General features: G+C 41.2%; 1 protein-coding gene across 1 annotated transcript in view; it reads left to right on the top strand.

Annotated features, from left to right (window-relative positions):
* Nucleotides 1-18363, top strand: part of agbl4 (AGBL carboxypeptidase 4) — a 200689-nt gene that overhangs the window by 180796 nt on the left and 1530 nt on the right. The window contains exons 10-11 of the mRNA XM_055221304.1: nt 8815-8967; nt 10874-11036. Coding sequence (XP_055077279.1) covers nt 8815-8967; nt 10874-11036 — 316 coding nt within the window. The remainder of the gene's footprint in view (nt 1-8814; nt 8968-10873; nt 11037-18363) is intronic.

The following is an 18363-nucleotide window of genomic DNA, read 5'->3' as shown; positions in this document are numbered from 1 at the left end:
GACTGGGCTGCAGCGTGTGGCCATTTACTAGCTGTTAACTCAACGTGTATTTGTTTAAAAGCCATCACTGGTTAAGAAACTAGCACAGAAGGTCATTTGAATGGCGTTTTGTTTTTTATGCTTTATGCCACAACTTAAAGTTTGCTTGGTGAGAAATTAAGTTGGGAATCAATTTGCTTAGAAAACAGTCTTGATAAGGTTTCAAGCAGTGGCATGTTCATAAAGCTAATTAATATAATTTTAATAGCAGCACTGTTTTGACATTTTAATGTTGTTGTTGCCTGCTGTTAACTTTGTACAAGTGCATTAGGAGCTCAAGTCCTGTAACTAACAGGGCTGATACAGTGAATGTTAATGGTGTCTGTAGGCTACAATAAATTATAATGGCTTGTTCCTGATAAGCACAGTCAATTTTGTACAGCCCACATTTTTCTGTTTACAACATAATACAATAATGCTTTGCATAAACACAAATGTGATCATCAACATTTTTCAGATGCAGCTATTCTTCCAGGCCTTTTACATTGCAGCGTGGCAGTGTTATGCAGTTAGTAGCGCTCTTGAACTTTTTGAACTTAGTATTGCACCTATCATAGAAAATAAATACTATATGGAATAATGCAATACAATTTATGTTGGATCGGGTTGACATGAATATCTGAGGTTCTATCTCCACTAAAAAAGAAGAACAAAATGTGCTTGTTGTTGTAACTTCTTAATATAAGCTCTGGATCTGTAATTGTATTGTAATTCATGACTTGATTCTTTAGATTTGCACTTTACTGATGGAATACAGTAAAACAGTCATCTTTAATCCGTTTGTAAATGTTTTAAACTTTAAAATCCATGTCTTCCTCTTTAACACCAAATTTGAAAAGTTAAAACTGGGGCTAAAGTCATTGCTAATCCACAGGCCTGTCCCCAGCTTTAGTAAATCCAGCACAGACGGTAAAAGCTAATTGAATGAACAGCGCAGTGCACAGTTGCCTTGTGCCTCGGAGTCTATAACTCTGACTGTGGTTTTGTCAATCACCATGACTTTTTTACTGCTCCTCTGTATTGCCACAGATCTCATAATTCAAAGTCACATAGTCCACACTTTTTCCCACAAAAGAGTCCATTTAGTTTAAAACACAGGAATCAGATGTTCTTGTCACTTCAGTCAGTTCAGCGGGAGACTTTTAGCTTTTTGTTCTCTGCAGCCAACATCTTCACTATCAGAAAGAGAAAACATTTCCGTCTAAACCTCAGGCTCTTTGTATATTGCAGTCATGGACATGCAATTATGGACATGTATTTTTTACTTTTAAGTGATACATTTTTCTGCATCCATTATATGAACTAAGACAGTATTTCTGCAACTCATTTATCTAGTTAATCTCATTTAGAATTATTATTATTATTATTTTGTATTTATTTATTATTTATTTATTTATTTTATTTTTTATTTTTTTTTTTTTTTGGGGGGGGGGTTGTTGGTGCTTTAGTTAAAAACATAGAATATTAATTTACAGTATTTTTTGTTTTGTTTTTTGTTTTTTTGCACAGCTATGTGTCTTTTGTTAACCCGATACAGAACAACTGGTGGAGGATGGGGGTGGGTAAGTGAAACTCAGAGCACTGAAGTCTCTGAGATGGGGGTAAAATCACTTTAAAACTATAGTCCTGTTGACAGAATTGTGCTATTATATGGTTGAAAGCTCCTTGAGGCAAGGAGAAGACTCAGCAATAGAATTAACCCTTATATTCATTTTGTAATAGATTAGGACAGTGGGTAGACCAACTTAAGCAGAAAAATACTGTACTATATATACTATGCTATACTTGGCAGGTTAAAAAAGTGTTAAACCATTTATTGAAACCTCATAACTGTTTACTATTCAGGTGTTGATGTGGACATAAGGCCCACCTGTTCCATCCCTCTTCAAAATAAAACTCAAGCTTGTTACATAATGGTGTAATGCAGGTTTAAAGGCCTTATCTTCTACTTTTGTCCCTTGTAATAAATCCAATATGGCGAACCATTGTGTGCATAACGGTCGGTACTATTTCCCTCCAAAGCTGGCTGTAAACGTGGCCGTTCCGCCGGATCTGAAGGCACGCTTCGCTCAAGCTGTTTCATACAATTCCATCATTTACCATCTGCGGCTGAACATTGGTCAGTAGGGAGAATGGCTGAAAGAGTCAGTGATGCAAGGAGCTATAATCTGTTCCCAAGCCGCCACCCTGTTGTTTGTTTTGAAACGAGAGAAATGGAGAGGCAAAAAGGGACCACGGAAACAAATGGACCCATCTCCTTCCTAAAGCGTGCCTTTTCCAGCTCATTTATCAAACGCACGGGAAGAATTATTTTTGATTGGCTTATTACTCGAAACATTCATCACCGGGCTGACATACCCCCACCAATCTGACACTGCCATTTTGGATAATTTGTTAAGGATGACAAAGGGGTCATTGTTGCCTTAGCTTCTGTTTGACCTTTTTAAAATTAGGGAATTAATTTTCAATGTGGAACAAACGTATTAGGCCCTGTCACACCCCGAGTGATATTTGCACCTTGGAGTCCTCCCTATTGCCCTACTTCTTTCTGCGATCCATCTTCCTCCGTCTTCTGGTTGTTTACTCCATAGTGGTTGTATGGCTCTTCTCTTTCGCTTGTGTTATTTTTGCTGTTTGTCTGTCTCCCTCCTTAGCCTCCCCATCTTACTCCCTGCTCTCTCAGTGTGTGTTCAAATGTCCTCCGGTGTCATCCAGCCATTTCTGAACCATTTTCAAGATTTATGGCCAATTTTGTGCCCATCAAGCCTGCATCACTTCAATCCTGCCATCATCTTGTGCTTTATTCTGCCTCTGTTGGAAGCTCAATTGGCTTCTTTCATGCAGACTGCCTATGCATCTGCACAGCTTGGGTATTTTGAAGTTCAGACACCTTCAGCTCTTCTCAATAGTTTGAAATACTTATTAGTTTGATACATTTGATAATTATGTATATTTAGCAGGTCCTTGTCAGCAGATGGGACAGCTTATAGAAGGACTAAAGCTTTGACTGTGTGTGCCCGTTCAGCCTGATTACAAGTCACCTCTGTGTTCATAAACAGATAAATATCCCCATCAATTTCAGTGTGTTGTTGCGAGAGAAGGAGAGAGGCAGGGCGGACAGACGGAGCCAAGGTTTTGCGTTGTCAATGCTCCTCTATGAAGCAGGTCATGCCATCTGCCATGTTCTGTCAATGCTGCATCATTACAGGGTCACTGACCAAACGTGCACTGTGCCCTCACACAGCTCCTTCTAATGAAATGTGGAAGCAGTTTAGCAGCCAGTGATACATGAGAGATAGAGCCCTTTTTACAGATAGGAAATAAATGAGAAATGTGGATACGATCTGGGAAGCAGAAGTCGTTAATAAAAGCAGGTAAATGTTATTGTAGAAATAGACTTTGTAGCAATAAAAGGACAGAAGATAAACACAGTTATTAAATATATTTTTTAGAAATTGTATGGAAGTATTACTGAAAACCTCAAACATGTCTCTGCAGGTTCTACCAATAACAAAATGTGCACAAACACGCAGACAAAAATAATGTCCAATAAACAAATGATATAAAAACAAAATAGAAATGCAAGTTACAGATCAGATCTTTGGGGAAGCAGGCCCTCACAGCATGAGTACATGTTTTTCAAGCTATTTTTAGCAACAAAAACACCTGAAGTTGATTATATCCAAGATATATAAGTTTAATGCCATACAGTGAAACCTTTCAGGCAACACTAATATTTTCATGGAGACAAGCAGGTGATGAACTCCACACAAAAAGACTTACATTGTGCACCTTTAATGGCATTCCAAAACTGGCTTATAAAATAACAAATTTTGAAATGAACTGTAGATGCTATGAAGGCTGTCACAGATCATGCACTGGAACTACAGTCTGAAGCCAGTGTCTGAATATTTGACATTTCCTCTGCACTTGAACAGACACATGCCTTGCTCAAGGGCCTTTGCCACATTTCTTTCTCACTTGCATCATTGCAGTCACAGATTTGCTCTTGCACCTCCAGGCTGACTTTGCCCTCTTCAAATCCCTGTTTGATTTTTACACATAGAGGAACTCAGTCCCCCCCGCTGGCATGATGGCAAATATGATCATGTGGCTTAATATGCATTATACAGGTGCTAAGTCCAGACATTCTACTTTGAAAAGACAGCACTTTTCCATCTCCTCAAGAGCTTTATTCAAGAGCTTGTAATCCTGCTTCAATCAGCTCCTTTTCCCTTTCCTGTGTAAAGATAAGCTTGCATTTACAGACTCTGCTGCGCACCCTGAACGCACCACTGGCTAATTATTATGCAGCAGATAAGCACTTGTCTGAATAAATACATTCCTTTGACCTACACTAAATGGACATAAGTTCAGCACAAGTTCCCTGGAGTTATTTCTACAGCGCTGTGGGGACTTGTTTTTGTATAGGGTTTAATTTCTCCCCTCCTACTTTCTCAAATTGTCTTCTGACTTTCATTTAGTAGCTACTCTCTGTTTCTTAATTGCCCCTAATTGCTTAATTACAATTTCAAATGAACAATTCTGGAGGTCAGAGCTGGTTGTTAATTGAAGCATCAATCACAGCATTGAGGCCTTCACGAGCATCACAGTTTGATTGGCAGCGCATTAACGCGGCATTGTAGTGCTTTGGACATGACATTGTGTGAAAGCGACATGGCTGTTTCTGCTGTTCATACTGTCCTCAAGTGTGAAGGAGAATTGTACCGGAACTCCAATTTGTGATCTCACTTTCACCTCAATCTCAGCAGACTATTAATTCAACTCATTAAAGGTGCATTATATAACTTTTATTCTTGTCTCCTTGAAGATGTTATTGCTGTGCCTGGAATGTTCCACAGAATGGCATAAAACTTATTGCCTGGCGAGCCGCTCTCTCCTATTTTCTGTTCCAGACCATAGAGCACATCACAAAATCCTCCAGTTTTGGAATGTTCCTTCTCATTTGTATACCATGTGTCTCTCGAATCCCGTAGAAACCTCCTTTGTATCATTCAGAACAAAATATATGACTTCTTACTCATCAGATTTACACTTTTGTGCTTCATTTGTAGATTCTGCAAAAATTGGAGCTGTTTCTTAATCCTCTGTAATTTTTTGTCTTTCTTTTTTACCTGTAAGCTGCCATATTTGCTTTGCCATAAACACAAACCACGCATTTCTCTGACTGGTTAATCTAAATGTCAGTCATATTGTGGACACATGATACGGCTCAAAACTGCACACTTTCACATTACATTACATATTTGAATGTCTTACCACACCTGCAAAGAAATAACATCTCTAGAAAAGTTACTCAGGGCACTTTTATGTTTTAAAAAGACCTTACTTACTAACCAGTCCTACGATCATAATCACTTAACGTGCCCAGTGTGTGATACTGCAGTGCATACACATACAGTTACAAATGAGAAAGTGTAGTCTGCTGCCAAAGCCTGAAATCCGTATCTCTTTAGATTCAAAAGCTCCATGTTAAATACACTTTTTCACAAAAGCTTATCTATCTCTGGGAATGAAAACCAACCCATAACTATAGAAAGGATTGCACTGAATGTTACAGCATTTTACCAGTGAAATCTTGGATTGCATTTCTACTGCCGCAGTCCTGTATGTAACCGGATTAAAAACCAGATCTAATTCAGTAGAAAGGGCCCTCAGTGTTCATGTCAAGTCGATTTTCTAGCATTGATGCAACATTACACATTTTCTTTCAAAGCCTTGTGCATCTACGGCAGCCTCCACCTTGAGACCTGGTGTAGCATGTAAGAGCCAGTTAACCTATATTTTTACACTGTGCCGTTCACTTTGATCGGCTACTTGTCCGCCTTCCTCCACCACCTGCACCTGCTGCTTTTATCCTAGACTCTTCCTCTCACCTTCTCTCCCTCTCCTCTCTCTCTGTCTCTTTCTCCCTCTCCCTCTCTCTCTCGTTCTGTCTGTCTTTTCCGGCAAAAGCAAAGGAAGGTACAAGTGATTATGGGCTGCTTTTCTTCGTGTGTGATCGTCTCAAACTCTTGTCTTGCTGCCTAATGGAGCCTCCTCTCCACTCAGCCGTGCCATCCTTCCTTATTTTGCATGTCAAGTGTGACGACTGTACCGGCTACACATTCTGCTTGTACATTTTGTGGTGATTGATGGTGTGAATATGCAAAGTACATAATATAGTATAATAATATTTTTTTCTATACAATTTTTTTTTTTTTTTCAGTTCAGTTTTGGAATTTGAGACCCCGCTCACAGAAGGAAAGCATATTTTTTTAAATAATTTTGAACTATGCTAAATAGATATTCTTAATGCCATGCTAAATGATACAATTTTCTTCCAACTGTATACATACTTTCCTTTCAGGTTCTATAATAAAATACATGCCTCCATTTAGTCTTTCCAAACCAGTTCTGACTCCATTTGCTTAATATCTCATACATATTTCTATCTGTGTCTCTCCCATCACTCCATTAGCTGCATTTAGCCATTTTCATCATCTCTTGCCTTTCCTCCTGTATATGTGTATATGTGTGTTTTGTTTTTCTGTTGTTCTTCCTCCTCCTCCACCTCCACCTCCTTCTCCGCCGCCCCTCGCTGCTGCTCCTCTCTCCTCTGGGGCTCCATCCATCAGGTTGTCGGGGGCTGCTCGCGGCCCACTCGCACCCACCATATTTCAGCAGCAGCCAGCCAAGCAACTGACAGCGCCGCCACCACCAGGAAATTGCTTTGGCTGTGAGCAGAATTTCAAACGCATACGAAGACGCACACACAAGCCAGGGCCGAGCGAGCATGTCTTTTCCTTACTCTCTCTCTCTCTCTCTCTCTCTCTACATCCTGATATCTCATTCTCTCACTCCACTGTCAATCGCTTCATTTCTATATCTTTCTTTATGTACCGTTTTGTTTCCTCATATGCATTTGCCACTATCTATCGCCATGCTCTAGTTATACTCCTCCTTTTATGCCCTATAGGGAACCATGTATAGAGCCGCATCTGTAATGAGATGGATTCATGATGCTTCAGAGTATAATTGTAAATACAACGAAAATGCTGGGATCTCAATAATTATTCCATAAAGACAAAGAAGCTGCACTATGTTACTTTTCACCTCCACCACCTTGACTCCATGAAGATGATGCTGCTTTGAATGAAATTTTCCAACAATTACAGATGTTTTTTATTAGCCAAAAGTTCATTGAGAATCGTGCATGTTATATTGAAGATTATGTCAGCTGCTCGTCTTTGTGAAATGGGTTGTTTAAGTTTAAGTTGCTATAATGTGGAACATTTCAAGCAAATCAAAAACATTTACATGCAATCAAACAGGTTCTCTTTTAATTAACAGCATAAAGTGTATATAGTGTATCAAATATGTGTTTAGTGTATCAAATAACTAAAATATCGTTAGTATGAAATAATATTGCCCTATTCGTATTCGTATAGTACCACTGCATGTAACTGATGATTACTGCCCGTGGTTGTGGTGAACGATGAAGATGAGGAAAAGTAGAATGGAGGAAGCAGATAAAGCCTCACTAAGTCTGTGTCACGACTGTTTTATTTAGCTCCACCCAAAAAGAGGGAGACAGGGCGGTTTGCTGCTGTGAACTTAGCAGGAGATCATTACTTAGCATAGGCAGCCAAACCTAATCCCTTTTCAGCTTGTGTCTTAGCATACATAATGTCCTCATCATCCAGTTCTAATATCTCATAAGGTTCATTCATTACACTGCTCATTAGAGGTGGTGAGTCAGAATTGCTGTCTGCGTAGAACTATGGTGGGGAAGTTTGAATTTGTTCAAGTGAAAATATTTTCAATAATTCTCAAGTTATTTAATCACAGAAATTATTCAGGTCCATTAAAGGGCTATTTGCAAGAACACGGCGTTCGTTTCCTTTTCAGTGCAACACAAAGTTACCAAAACCTGAATTGACAAACCTCTTGACTCCACAAAACTTTGAATCAGATATCAAAATATTTATTTGCTGTTTAATTATTTTATTCACACATATTCTCTTTTGAGAGAATGGTTTAAATGGTTTAAATCTCTAGAAAATAGCATCTGTCAAGTATTTTGAAAAATAGTGCTCTCCTGAAGGGTAATAGAAGTAAAGGATTTGTACCTTTGACAAGCCAAATTCTTAGAATGTAACTAATGTAGAAAAAAGTATAGTCATTGTGCCTAGTATAGTCACATAAATAGATCTAATATCTGAAGTATTGTTCCTTAAAATATTCCAGAGTGTGACAGAAATCCTGTTTGTGCTGATATAACATAAAATGTGTTTTCTGTGAACACTTCAAATCAAACTGAATCACTTCCCTCAATTGAACTTTTTTGATTACTCTTTCTATTTTGTGTTTTATTTTTATCTTATGGTCCAAAGCCCACATCACACTAAATCTGATAAGTGCATTTGTGTGAATGTAACAAATGCCTCTTCCCTGACACTGCGTTTCTCTACATTTGTGCTGATCTCAGTCTGAAGTGCAGCAGTGCCCTTCACAAGGACAGTGTGGCTGAAGTGATGTGTGGGTGGTATCGCTCCTTTCAGCTATCGAGCCTATTCTCACTTTGTACTATCGGGGGGTTTGAAGCGGTCCCTTGGGTGACAGCCTCCTCCCTGCTGCACCCCCCTCCTGTGGCCAAAGAAAGCATTGCTAACTCCCAGTGGGGACGCCCCGGTTGTGGACTGTTGCTCAAAGTGTCAGACAAACCGCCCTGTGCTAACCTTTCTGTCAATTTTTCTGTCTTGTCTCCATCAGAGGGTGAGTTTGGAGTTCTACATCGATGTCCATGCCCACTCCACCATGCTCAACGGCTTCATGTACGGCAATGTTTTCGAAGATGAGGAGCGCGTCCAGAGACAGGCCGTGTTCCCCCGACTGCTGTGCCAAAACGCTCCAGACTTCTCCTTTGTAAGGCCCATTGAAGACACATGCTTCACATGTGGTACAAGACCAGAGGCAAAAGTAGAGAGACCCTTCACTGCCAACTGTTGCATTCTTTTTGAATCATAACACAGCGTCATTTCCTAGACGTACAGTAGTCTACAATAGTTTAAGTGAGATGCGAAATTAAATCCAGTCAGGGAGAGTTTTGAATAACTTTTGAATTTTTATAGGTAAATCAAGTTAATAATTTAGGTTTGGACCTAGACCTTTCTGGAAAAAAATGTTTATCTAAATTAGTTCTGACTAGAGATTCTGCAATGAAGTAGTCTTCCCTCAAAGCAATATCATTTAATATAATTGCACTTCTTGTGTATAGCTAATTCATATATAACCCAGACTACCAAGCTAAAACCTAACCTAAAGAAGGTGTTGATTAAAACAACAGATGGTTAGATTGTGGTCTGTCCCTGAATGTACAAAGGTGCAAGGAAGTTCAGCATATGTATTATTAAGTTGAATACAATTATTTTAGTTGAAGACACAAAAGTTCACACTTGTGCTGAACCTGTGAAGCCGTCTGTGGAGATAGGTGTGGAGCAGAAGCTGGACCAGCTGTGCACAAAGGCTCTCACCTTGACTTCACAAACCCTAGGCTCTGTACTGTGAAACTTATAAAAGGTGTGGAGAAAATTATGAATACACACAATGTTATGGTGAAAATGCATGAAAACAACCATTCAAAAACACAAGGTGTCTGTGCACAACATGCGGTGCCGAAACCATTACATCCTGTCAAGATAATCAACAGAAGTATTTAATAATAATAATAATAATAATAATAATAATAATAATAATAATTAAAGATATAATTATAAAATTGAGTGTAGAAATCCTGTATGGATGGTACCTTGGGAGACTTGGTGATTGTGACGCACAGGCTGCTCCTTCCTTATAGGCTGCTCCTTTCTTACAGGTACATTTCCTCTAAACTGTTTCCTCTCAGCTCTGTGTCACTTTTCTGACCTTTGATTCCTCAGTGATGGTGACATTTCACAGCAGAGCCACTTTACACACATCATAAAGAATAGCCTTTATAGCCCATTGACACTGGTGTCAGGCTGCACTCCGAGCCAATAGAGGCTGATGTTCAGCCATACATGTATGGAAATGTCAGTGCGGAGAGTGTGGACGATGAGTAAAAGGCTGTGTCTCTGTCTCTCTGCTGCCTGGGTGACAGATGGCTCAGGGGTCACCTCCCTCACTGTGGTTTTGTCCCTGTGCCCATTCAGCAGTACCAAACCCCAGCAGCGGCAGCACAACACAATCACCGCTAACTCCCCCCGGTGGCCCCAAGTCTGCAGTTCAGCACGGCAGCTCTCAGCGCTGTGCCTCGGACTGACAGTGAAAAGAAACTTTTTACACACTCCTCCCAAGACAGAACACTTTTTGTGCAGTTTAGCTGACACACTCAAAGCCCAAAATAGACTTTTTTTCTGCAGAAGCTGTTTAACCAATCTTTGAAATGACTTTGTATGTAGGGACTCGAAAACGCTGAAACTCTGCAGCTAATTGTACGATATAATGTATAACTAGAATATCAAAATCTGTCTTTCTTTTGGTTTGTCCCAAAAGCACTTCAATTGTCAATAATTAGTAATAAATTGATTTGACTTGTGTCTTGAGTATTGCAAATGATCAGTATTTGGACCCTTTTATTACAGTATGTACAGAATTATTTGAGCAAAAACTGTATTTTTACATGGAAATGGCTTTCTGCAGAAAACTTTCCAATGCTCAAAGGGTATATTCTGTCTCCCCACTGACATCTATTTCTTGCTTTAACTGTCACCAAATCCTCTGAAGTATTGCTGATATAACTTTGATAGTGTCCTGTTTTCTCATATTGCGGTGTTACTGTCTGCCCTTGTAGTCAAACACATCCTTTAACCGGGATGTGGTGAAGGCCGGGACGGGCCGCAGGTTCCTGGGTGGTCTCCTTGATGACACGTCATACTGCTACACTCTGGAGGTGTCCTTCTACAGTTACATGACAGCTGGCAGCAGCGCCCCTGTGCCCTACACTGAAGACACCTGTATCCTCTACCATGGAAAAAAAGATTCACAAACAGTCCTTTTCATGTGATTTAAATGCACGCTCCTGTTTGTTTGGTACTACTTTGTGCATCCTCGTAAGGTCATTGGAAAGCTGTTGCTCTTTTGTTGCGGCTTGTTGCGACAGATGTGTACCAGCAGAATGGGGGATGTGATAGCCGTGTCTATTGATTTCATTTACAAAAGGAGAGGAGAGAATGGGAGCTAGTGTTGGCGTATGGAGAGCAGTGTGCTGCTTTGATTGCGATAAACAATGGAACAATGGAGTAAACATGATTCTTGTCAACTTCAATCACACACACACATACACACACATACAGTCTCATTAATGTGCTCGTAACAGGAAGCAAAGGTCACATTCCTTAATTGAGCCAGATAGCACCAAGTTTTCCTTCAGGTGACCTTCTTGGGGTTAAAGAGCTCCTTACAGTCAGTCAAAGGCAACTGAATCTCAGCGATAAGTGAGCGAAAAGGAAGAGAGATTCAGAGAGATAAACAAAACATATAGAAACTGCTCTTGGAAACCCATATACTTTTATACAGGAGGGGAGGAAAAGGGGAAGTGATGCAGTGCCCTCTAGTGCTAACACCAGAATACAGAATACAGATCTTGTTTAAAATATTTGACTAAATAATCAGGGCTTTGCTTGTGAACAAACTTAAAACAACAGGATCTCACAGTGTCTAAAGCAAATGTTCTGCTGAAGACAACCAGCATCAAATTCTTCCAGTTCTAATCATTCGGCTTGCCTTGAAAGTTTTAATGCCCAGTCATCTTGTTGATGTTGGTTATCATGTCATTTGCCATCTGTGTTGGCAAAAATGACTGTGTACAGCCTTTTGCTTCCCAATTCAAACTTTGGGGATGTGTTATTGTGATCATTTCCATTCACAGATTTATTGACTATTTGTCAAATATTTCATTTTTAACATTGGACTCAGTGTTGATACTTTATTTGATTACCATGTCAAATATCTTTGATTAGCAGTATTTCTGTTTGTAGTCTCCTCTGAAGCAAATACAAAGATGTTTGTCTCAGCCTTGTCTGAAATTATCAAGTATAATCATTTTCCAAAAAGGTGTTTTGCCATATTTGCACATTTATTGATGTGTTGTGATATTAGACCGATAAATACATGTAAAATAAGATTCCCATCTCTCAACAATGACAAAAATAATCGGCTCACGTCCTGACCTTAAAAATATCATGCCTCTTGTATCAGACTTCAGAGCGCTGTGTGCCACAGTAGTGCCAGCAGGAGCAGCACATTCTGTGTTGACCTGTCAGTGTTCCAGGGCACAGATAAGAGCTGGGCCGACTGTTGTTGTGGACGGGACATTTCATCTGAAGGTCGGTTTGGGCTGTGTCCCTGGTTTGGTGGGAGGTGCACTTGATCTTTCAGTGGGTCCAGGGATGCATGTTTTGTTTTGATGCGGGGGCGTGAGGGGAGGGGCTCTGCGGGGTGGGCGCCGTGCACAGGGCCTGGTGTATAGTGGAGATTGGGGTCAGGCAGGTTGAAGGAACCAACCATGTCACTTTTTCCGCCCGGGCAGTCGCGCCGATGGAGCGTGGAAATCATCAACAGAGACCTTTAGCATCATGATTCACACCCCCACCTCACTCACCTGATCTACGGCCCTGCCCTCACTCACTGTCCTCTAAACTAATACATGACAAATAAATAATAAGTACGCCTACACATTACATGCCCACATAGTCTCCCCACTGCTGTGACTTGTCGCCTCTAAAATTGAAATGGTAACCTTTCTGTGAGCTTTTGCCACAGTTTGAGGGCGCTTATAAAATTGTGCATTGTGTGTATGTGTGAGATTATTTTGAGATTTGTCCCCTGCTCTTCCTGTGTCTTTATGTCCTCGTGTCTCCTCTGGTCTGTCCTTTCCTCTCATCTCGTCATGCAGGAGATAACAGCTCATTATATCATCTAGTCAAGCTGAGAAAGCCCTTTTCTCAAACAGCGGGGACAACCTCTGTCTGTCCGTCTCGTCTTTGTCCTTTAATCATCCCACACCTGTCTGTGTCTTTGAGCTTAATGTGCACGGCCCTCCACTCCGGCATAGCTTTTTCACGCAGAGCAGAAAGTGACTGCACTTCAGCTGTAGGCAAATATCCTCTCATATCCATGGTTGTCTGGGAATTTCACTTCTTTGGCTTTGAAAAACATAGCGTACAAAGCTTGGTATGCAGAGAATTTTTCTCTGTTTTTATATTCCAGGATTTTTAGCACTCTTTTTGTAGATACAAGGTTCATGGCCATCCGACTTTTATAGACCACTGAAACTGTTTTTTTCCTTCCAAGCGCCCATGTTTGATAATCTCCATTATTCATCAGATGGTGTGCGCTTCCCTATGAGGATAAAAGGATGTGGCCAGCTCACAGAAGCATACATACAAGTGGAGTGCATGTCAGGTTAACCGGAGGAACTCACAGAATCCTGAGTTGCCACCAGAGCATCAATGGTGGACAGGCTGTGACAAATATGCAAATGAAATCGCTTGGAGGCAAATCTGCTTCACCAGCGCCCATCATACACATCACATCCCACTGATATAGCCAAATGGATTGGAGCTCAGTCTGCAGCAGGGCACATGGCTTTACACACAGACAATTACACAAATAGTTCAGCTCAGATGAACAGGCTTCTTCACAGAGATGCACATATTTGCACGCTGCTCCAGTTGTTTGGTCGGTACCTGGAATAATGGAATAATTTAGATTTTTGGGACAAATTCAAAGAAGGTTTTAGACAAAAAAAACATTTTGAGATACAATGAGTTTGACTTGTAATAGATATATTAATTAAATAAGAACTTTTGTTTATGCATAATAAAAAACAGTGTTACTACTTAACATGGCCAATGCCATTTTATTTTGACAATTAACAATTTTCACAGTCAATCAATGTAATGGGTACATAAAAAGTGAGCATGTTTTGTTTGTGTATTGAGTCATGCATCACTTTTGTTGCCCTCAGAGAAAAAAACACTTTTAAATCTTGTTTGTTGTCCATGTTATTGGCACTGACTTTTCTACCCATCAAAGATTTAAATCAGCCTGTTGTTGTCCCTGATAAGATTTGAGGTCTTTGAGTCCCATGGATGCCTATTGGGGACAAAAATGTCTCTTTCTGTATCGCTGTTGTTGTTTCACCTCTTAATTAGCATTGATAATGACTTGCCCGAGTGTCAGTGCTGTGACAGGAGCTGTCAGTGGCCAGTATTGATGGCTTGAATGTCCTCTCTCTTGTCTCCTGTTAACTCTGCGATCTGGACAGCATTTTGCCCATGGCTTGTTGCTTTTACCACTAGAGGCCTTGTTGTCTGATCGTCACCTTGTCTGTCTGTCTGCTGGACCAGGCACCTGGGACACAGCGCTGAAATCCGCTAAATGCCGCGGTGACAGTAAACAGCTGCAGTAAACACATAATGAGCGTCCTCTTTTGTCTCGCCCCTCTCGTATCTCATCAGAGCCTAAGCTGGCACGCCCTTGAGCCCTGACAATGACCTGCTATTGATCAGACGCCTCCATTATTTGTACGAAGATGTTCAGAAGCACTGCAGTGACAGCAGAAGACCAGACGCATGCCTTTGACCTTTTCACAGCCTAACAATAATGACACATAATGATCACCTTTAGAGATGCTGATGACACATTTTACTCAACAGTGCAATATTCAAAGTAGTTCCTGAAGTGTGATTTGTGCCAAGACGTGGAAGCTCCTCTCTCGGCCACCCACTGTTACCTGGCTCTCACTCTTCGCACTTCCTGCTGTTGAGGCATCCATGTACCAGAAGGCACAGTTGCCCACAGCAGCGGACTATGCAGCAGTCAGGGTATTCTCTGTGTCTCCCTCTACATCCGGCTACCTTTAGGAGCTGACCGTCCATCACCAAACCTGCTGTAAGGGATGTTGAGTCGTGACAAGCCAAGCTGAGAGGCCATCTGTGCTCATCGGGATCTGGGAGATATTTTTGTCGCTGAGCGTGCTTGGCCAAAGAGCTCTTGACTGGCACTGGGCTCTGCTGATGAGAGGAAATGGGGGAGAACACCAAAAACTTTCCTGAGGTCACTATATATAATGGGTCAGTGATATGAGTTGACTAAGTCATTGGACATTTTGAAGTAAAGTATTCACAATGACTGCCATAGGTAGTATTTATTATTATGGTATTATTTACTGTAAGACCCACACCAGTGCTAAATTAACTCAGCAGGCCTTATATCTGGCAGCTGTAAAGGAAAGTTTTTCTTGTTTGCTTTTTTGAAGATAATATGAAATCTTTGCGACAGCCATAGACTCAAGCCATTAAAATTCCACAGTTTTTGCCAAGGCCAATTGCATACGTACTGTGATTGTATCATGGCATTAATTCTTTGTTGTTCCTTATTATGCTAACTTCTTTTGTGCAGGAGTTGCATGACTATGCATTATATTGTGCAGTGATTGATATTTCTAGTGCCTTAACAGTATTTTTCAAATGGTATAGTTACTTTATTGAGGATTGACAGCAATAAAATAATTGTAACTTCAACTTCTAAGAAAAAATGTGTCACAAGTTCAAGCATTTTTCACATTTACTACATAACTGTAGAAGATGCAAAGACTTCTTTTGAGTTTGTTTGTAATCTCCTCTCCATCCAATCACTGTTTTCAACTTTGCATCCTAATGATGGGTTTGTGCAGAGCACAGGGCTGTGCTGGCCTGATGCAGGACCAGACAAACAGATGGGGCATAAACACAGACTGTGGCGTCCTGTGGAGAGTGTTGCTTGCTCTCAGCTTTTACTGAAAACAATGAAGTTCTGCCCAGACTCCTGAACATATGCAAAAGCACTCTTAAAGGCCAAGGTGACAGTGTACAAAGGAGCAACTTCCCTTTGCAATTTGATACTTGTATACTCTTGTGTGTGTAAGTGTATTGTTGAAACTTGACAAACTATTAAGCCTCAAGTGTAGGCGCAGACAGCCCATTAAATCAAGGATAGATGGGTTATAAGTTAACAGCTTTTAGAACAAGGAGAGCTTTTCACCTTTATGGCTTCAAGGATTTATGCAGCAAAGGTTTTTGGTCATTACAATGAAATGGATGAGAAATAAATACAACATTTTCTTATATATGGCATTTGTTTCAATCATACAGCTCTAACTGATGGATAGTCTTGGATAACTGGTTGCATCAGAACATCAACACGATAATGACAATGGAATGAGACAGATTATGTTTGTGTCCAGATGAACAATAGAGAAAACAATGTGTCAAAACAGAAAGATAGATCAAACATAATCCTTGGGATTCTATATACCTAGTACATCCAACCAATGGACTGAACATTGTGTGATGTGATTGTATTATGGAGCAATTGGATCATTCCTTGTTCTCTACGTGTCACTGTTCATTACTGTTACTACATTTTTTTATTTGAATTTGATTTTATGGGAAAATCCTTGATTAATAAAAAACACATTTTTATACATCCATTTTCTTACTCTTTTTCGGGGCCGGGTCGCAGGACAGCAGTCTAAATGGGGACTCCTACACTTTCCTTACCCCAGACACTTCCTTCAGCTCCTCTGGTGGGACTCCAAGGTGTTCTCAGGCCAGTCGAGAAACATAGTTCCTCCAGCATGTCCTGAGTCTTCCCCAGGGCTTGCTTCCACCGAACAGATGCCCGAGCCACCTCAGCTGGCTCCTCTCAACGTGGAGGAGCAGCAGTTCTAATCCGAGCTCTTCCAGTTTGACTGAGCTTCTCCCCTGTCTGTAAGGGAGCGCCCAGCCATCCTGCAGAGGAAACTTATTTCAACTGCTTGTGCGGAATAGACCTTACCCGGGAGGCTTAGTAGTTGTAGTTGGAACACACCTTCCAGTCCTCCTTCTTAAACACCACCTCAGTCCGCCAATCCAGAGGTACTGTCCCTGACAGCCACGCAGTGTTACAGAGGCATGTCAGCCAAGACAGCCCCACAACATCCAGAAACTATACTCGGATCACATCCACCCCCAGAGTCTTGCCACCAAGGAGCTTGCCAACCACCTCAGTGACTTCAGCCAGGACAATGAATGAGTCCTTAGCCTCTGCTTCCTCCTCAGAAGACATGATGGTGGGATTGAGGGTATCCTCAAAGTATTCATTCCCCAACATCCCCAGTCAAGGTCAACAGCTTTACACCCACACAGCCTCCCCTTCCTGACCTGTCTCTGACCTGAAGGCGCAAGGACACGACTTTCTTGCTCACTGGGGTGAACTCCGACATGCTGCAGCTGAGCTGTGGGGCAATATAGCAAGCCCACACCAGTTTGCCACCTCTCCCCACAGGCAACGCCAGAGAAGCAGAGAGCCCAGCCCTTCTCAAGGAGTTGGACTCTCTGGGTTCTCAGCTGTGCATTGAGGTGAGACCGACTATATCTAGCAACGCTCAACCTCCCACACGAGCTCAGTCTCCTTTCATCCCAGCGAGGTTACATTTCATGTTCCCAGAGACAGTTCCCATGTCTAGAGATCTGGTTGAGGCCCCGTCTTTGACTGCCACTCCCTGCACTGGCCCCTTACGGCTCCTCCTGCAGGTGGTGGGTCCACTGGAGGATGGCTCCTTTAGGCTGTGCCCTGTCGGGCTCTATGGGTGAAGGCCTGGCCACCAGCCGCTTGCTAACGATTGTGCTTATCATAAGGGGCTTTTGAACTGATCTCAGTCTGACCCATCTCCAAGCACCTGTTTGCCATGGGTGACCCAAGGACATGAAGCCCCAACAACATAGTTTCTGTAATCATGCAGGTGCCCAAACTCATCCACCATATGGAGGTTATCTTTTTAGTCAATAGAAAATCATTTTCAACACGAGATAATATATTAAGAATTTATAGTTCTGATATAGATTCTAAAACCTGAAATGGTCCAACTTCATACTATTTAATGTGATGTGTATGTGACAAACCTGCCGAGCACTACAACCAAGAAATCAGTTGTAGCTTTGAAGACTTCTACACAATCGGCAAACTTTTTTGCAGATCAATTTGACGAACAAATTGTACACTTTGCTGCCCACCCATAAACAAGTGCCATATTGAAGGAATCCATGTAGTTATTATTGCATATGTAAGTGGTTATAAGTATGGTAGTGTAAGTATTGCCTGATCTGCAACATATTTTAGAGTGTACATTTGGATGTGAACAAGATGGACCAGTCTGGATAGACTGACAGCTAGTTATTGATAGTTTTCTCGCCCCAGTGACAAGATGCAATTTAGCTGTGTTACTGCTGTTGTTCTTATTTATCTGTATTTGCTATA

The sequence above is a fragment of the Periophthalmus magnuspinnatus genome, chromosome 4, assembly GCF_009829125.3.
Source record: "Periophthalmus magnuspinnatus isolate fPerMag1 chromosome 4, fPerMag1.2.pri, whole genome shotgun sequence".
Taxonomy (NCBI): Eukaryota; Metazoa; Chordata; class Actinopteri; order Gobiiformes; family Gobiidae; genus Periophthalmus; species Periophthalmus magnuspinnatus.
Note: the sequence above shows the minus strand (reverse complement) of the source record. Positions and strands in the feature narration are given on the sequence as shown.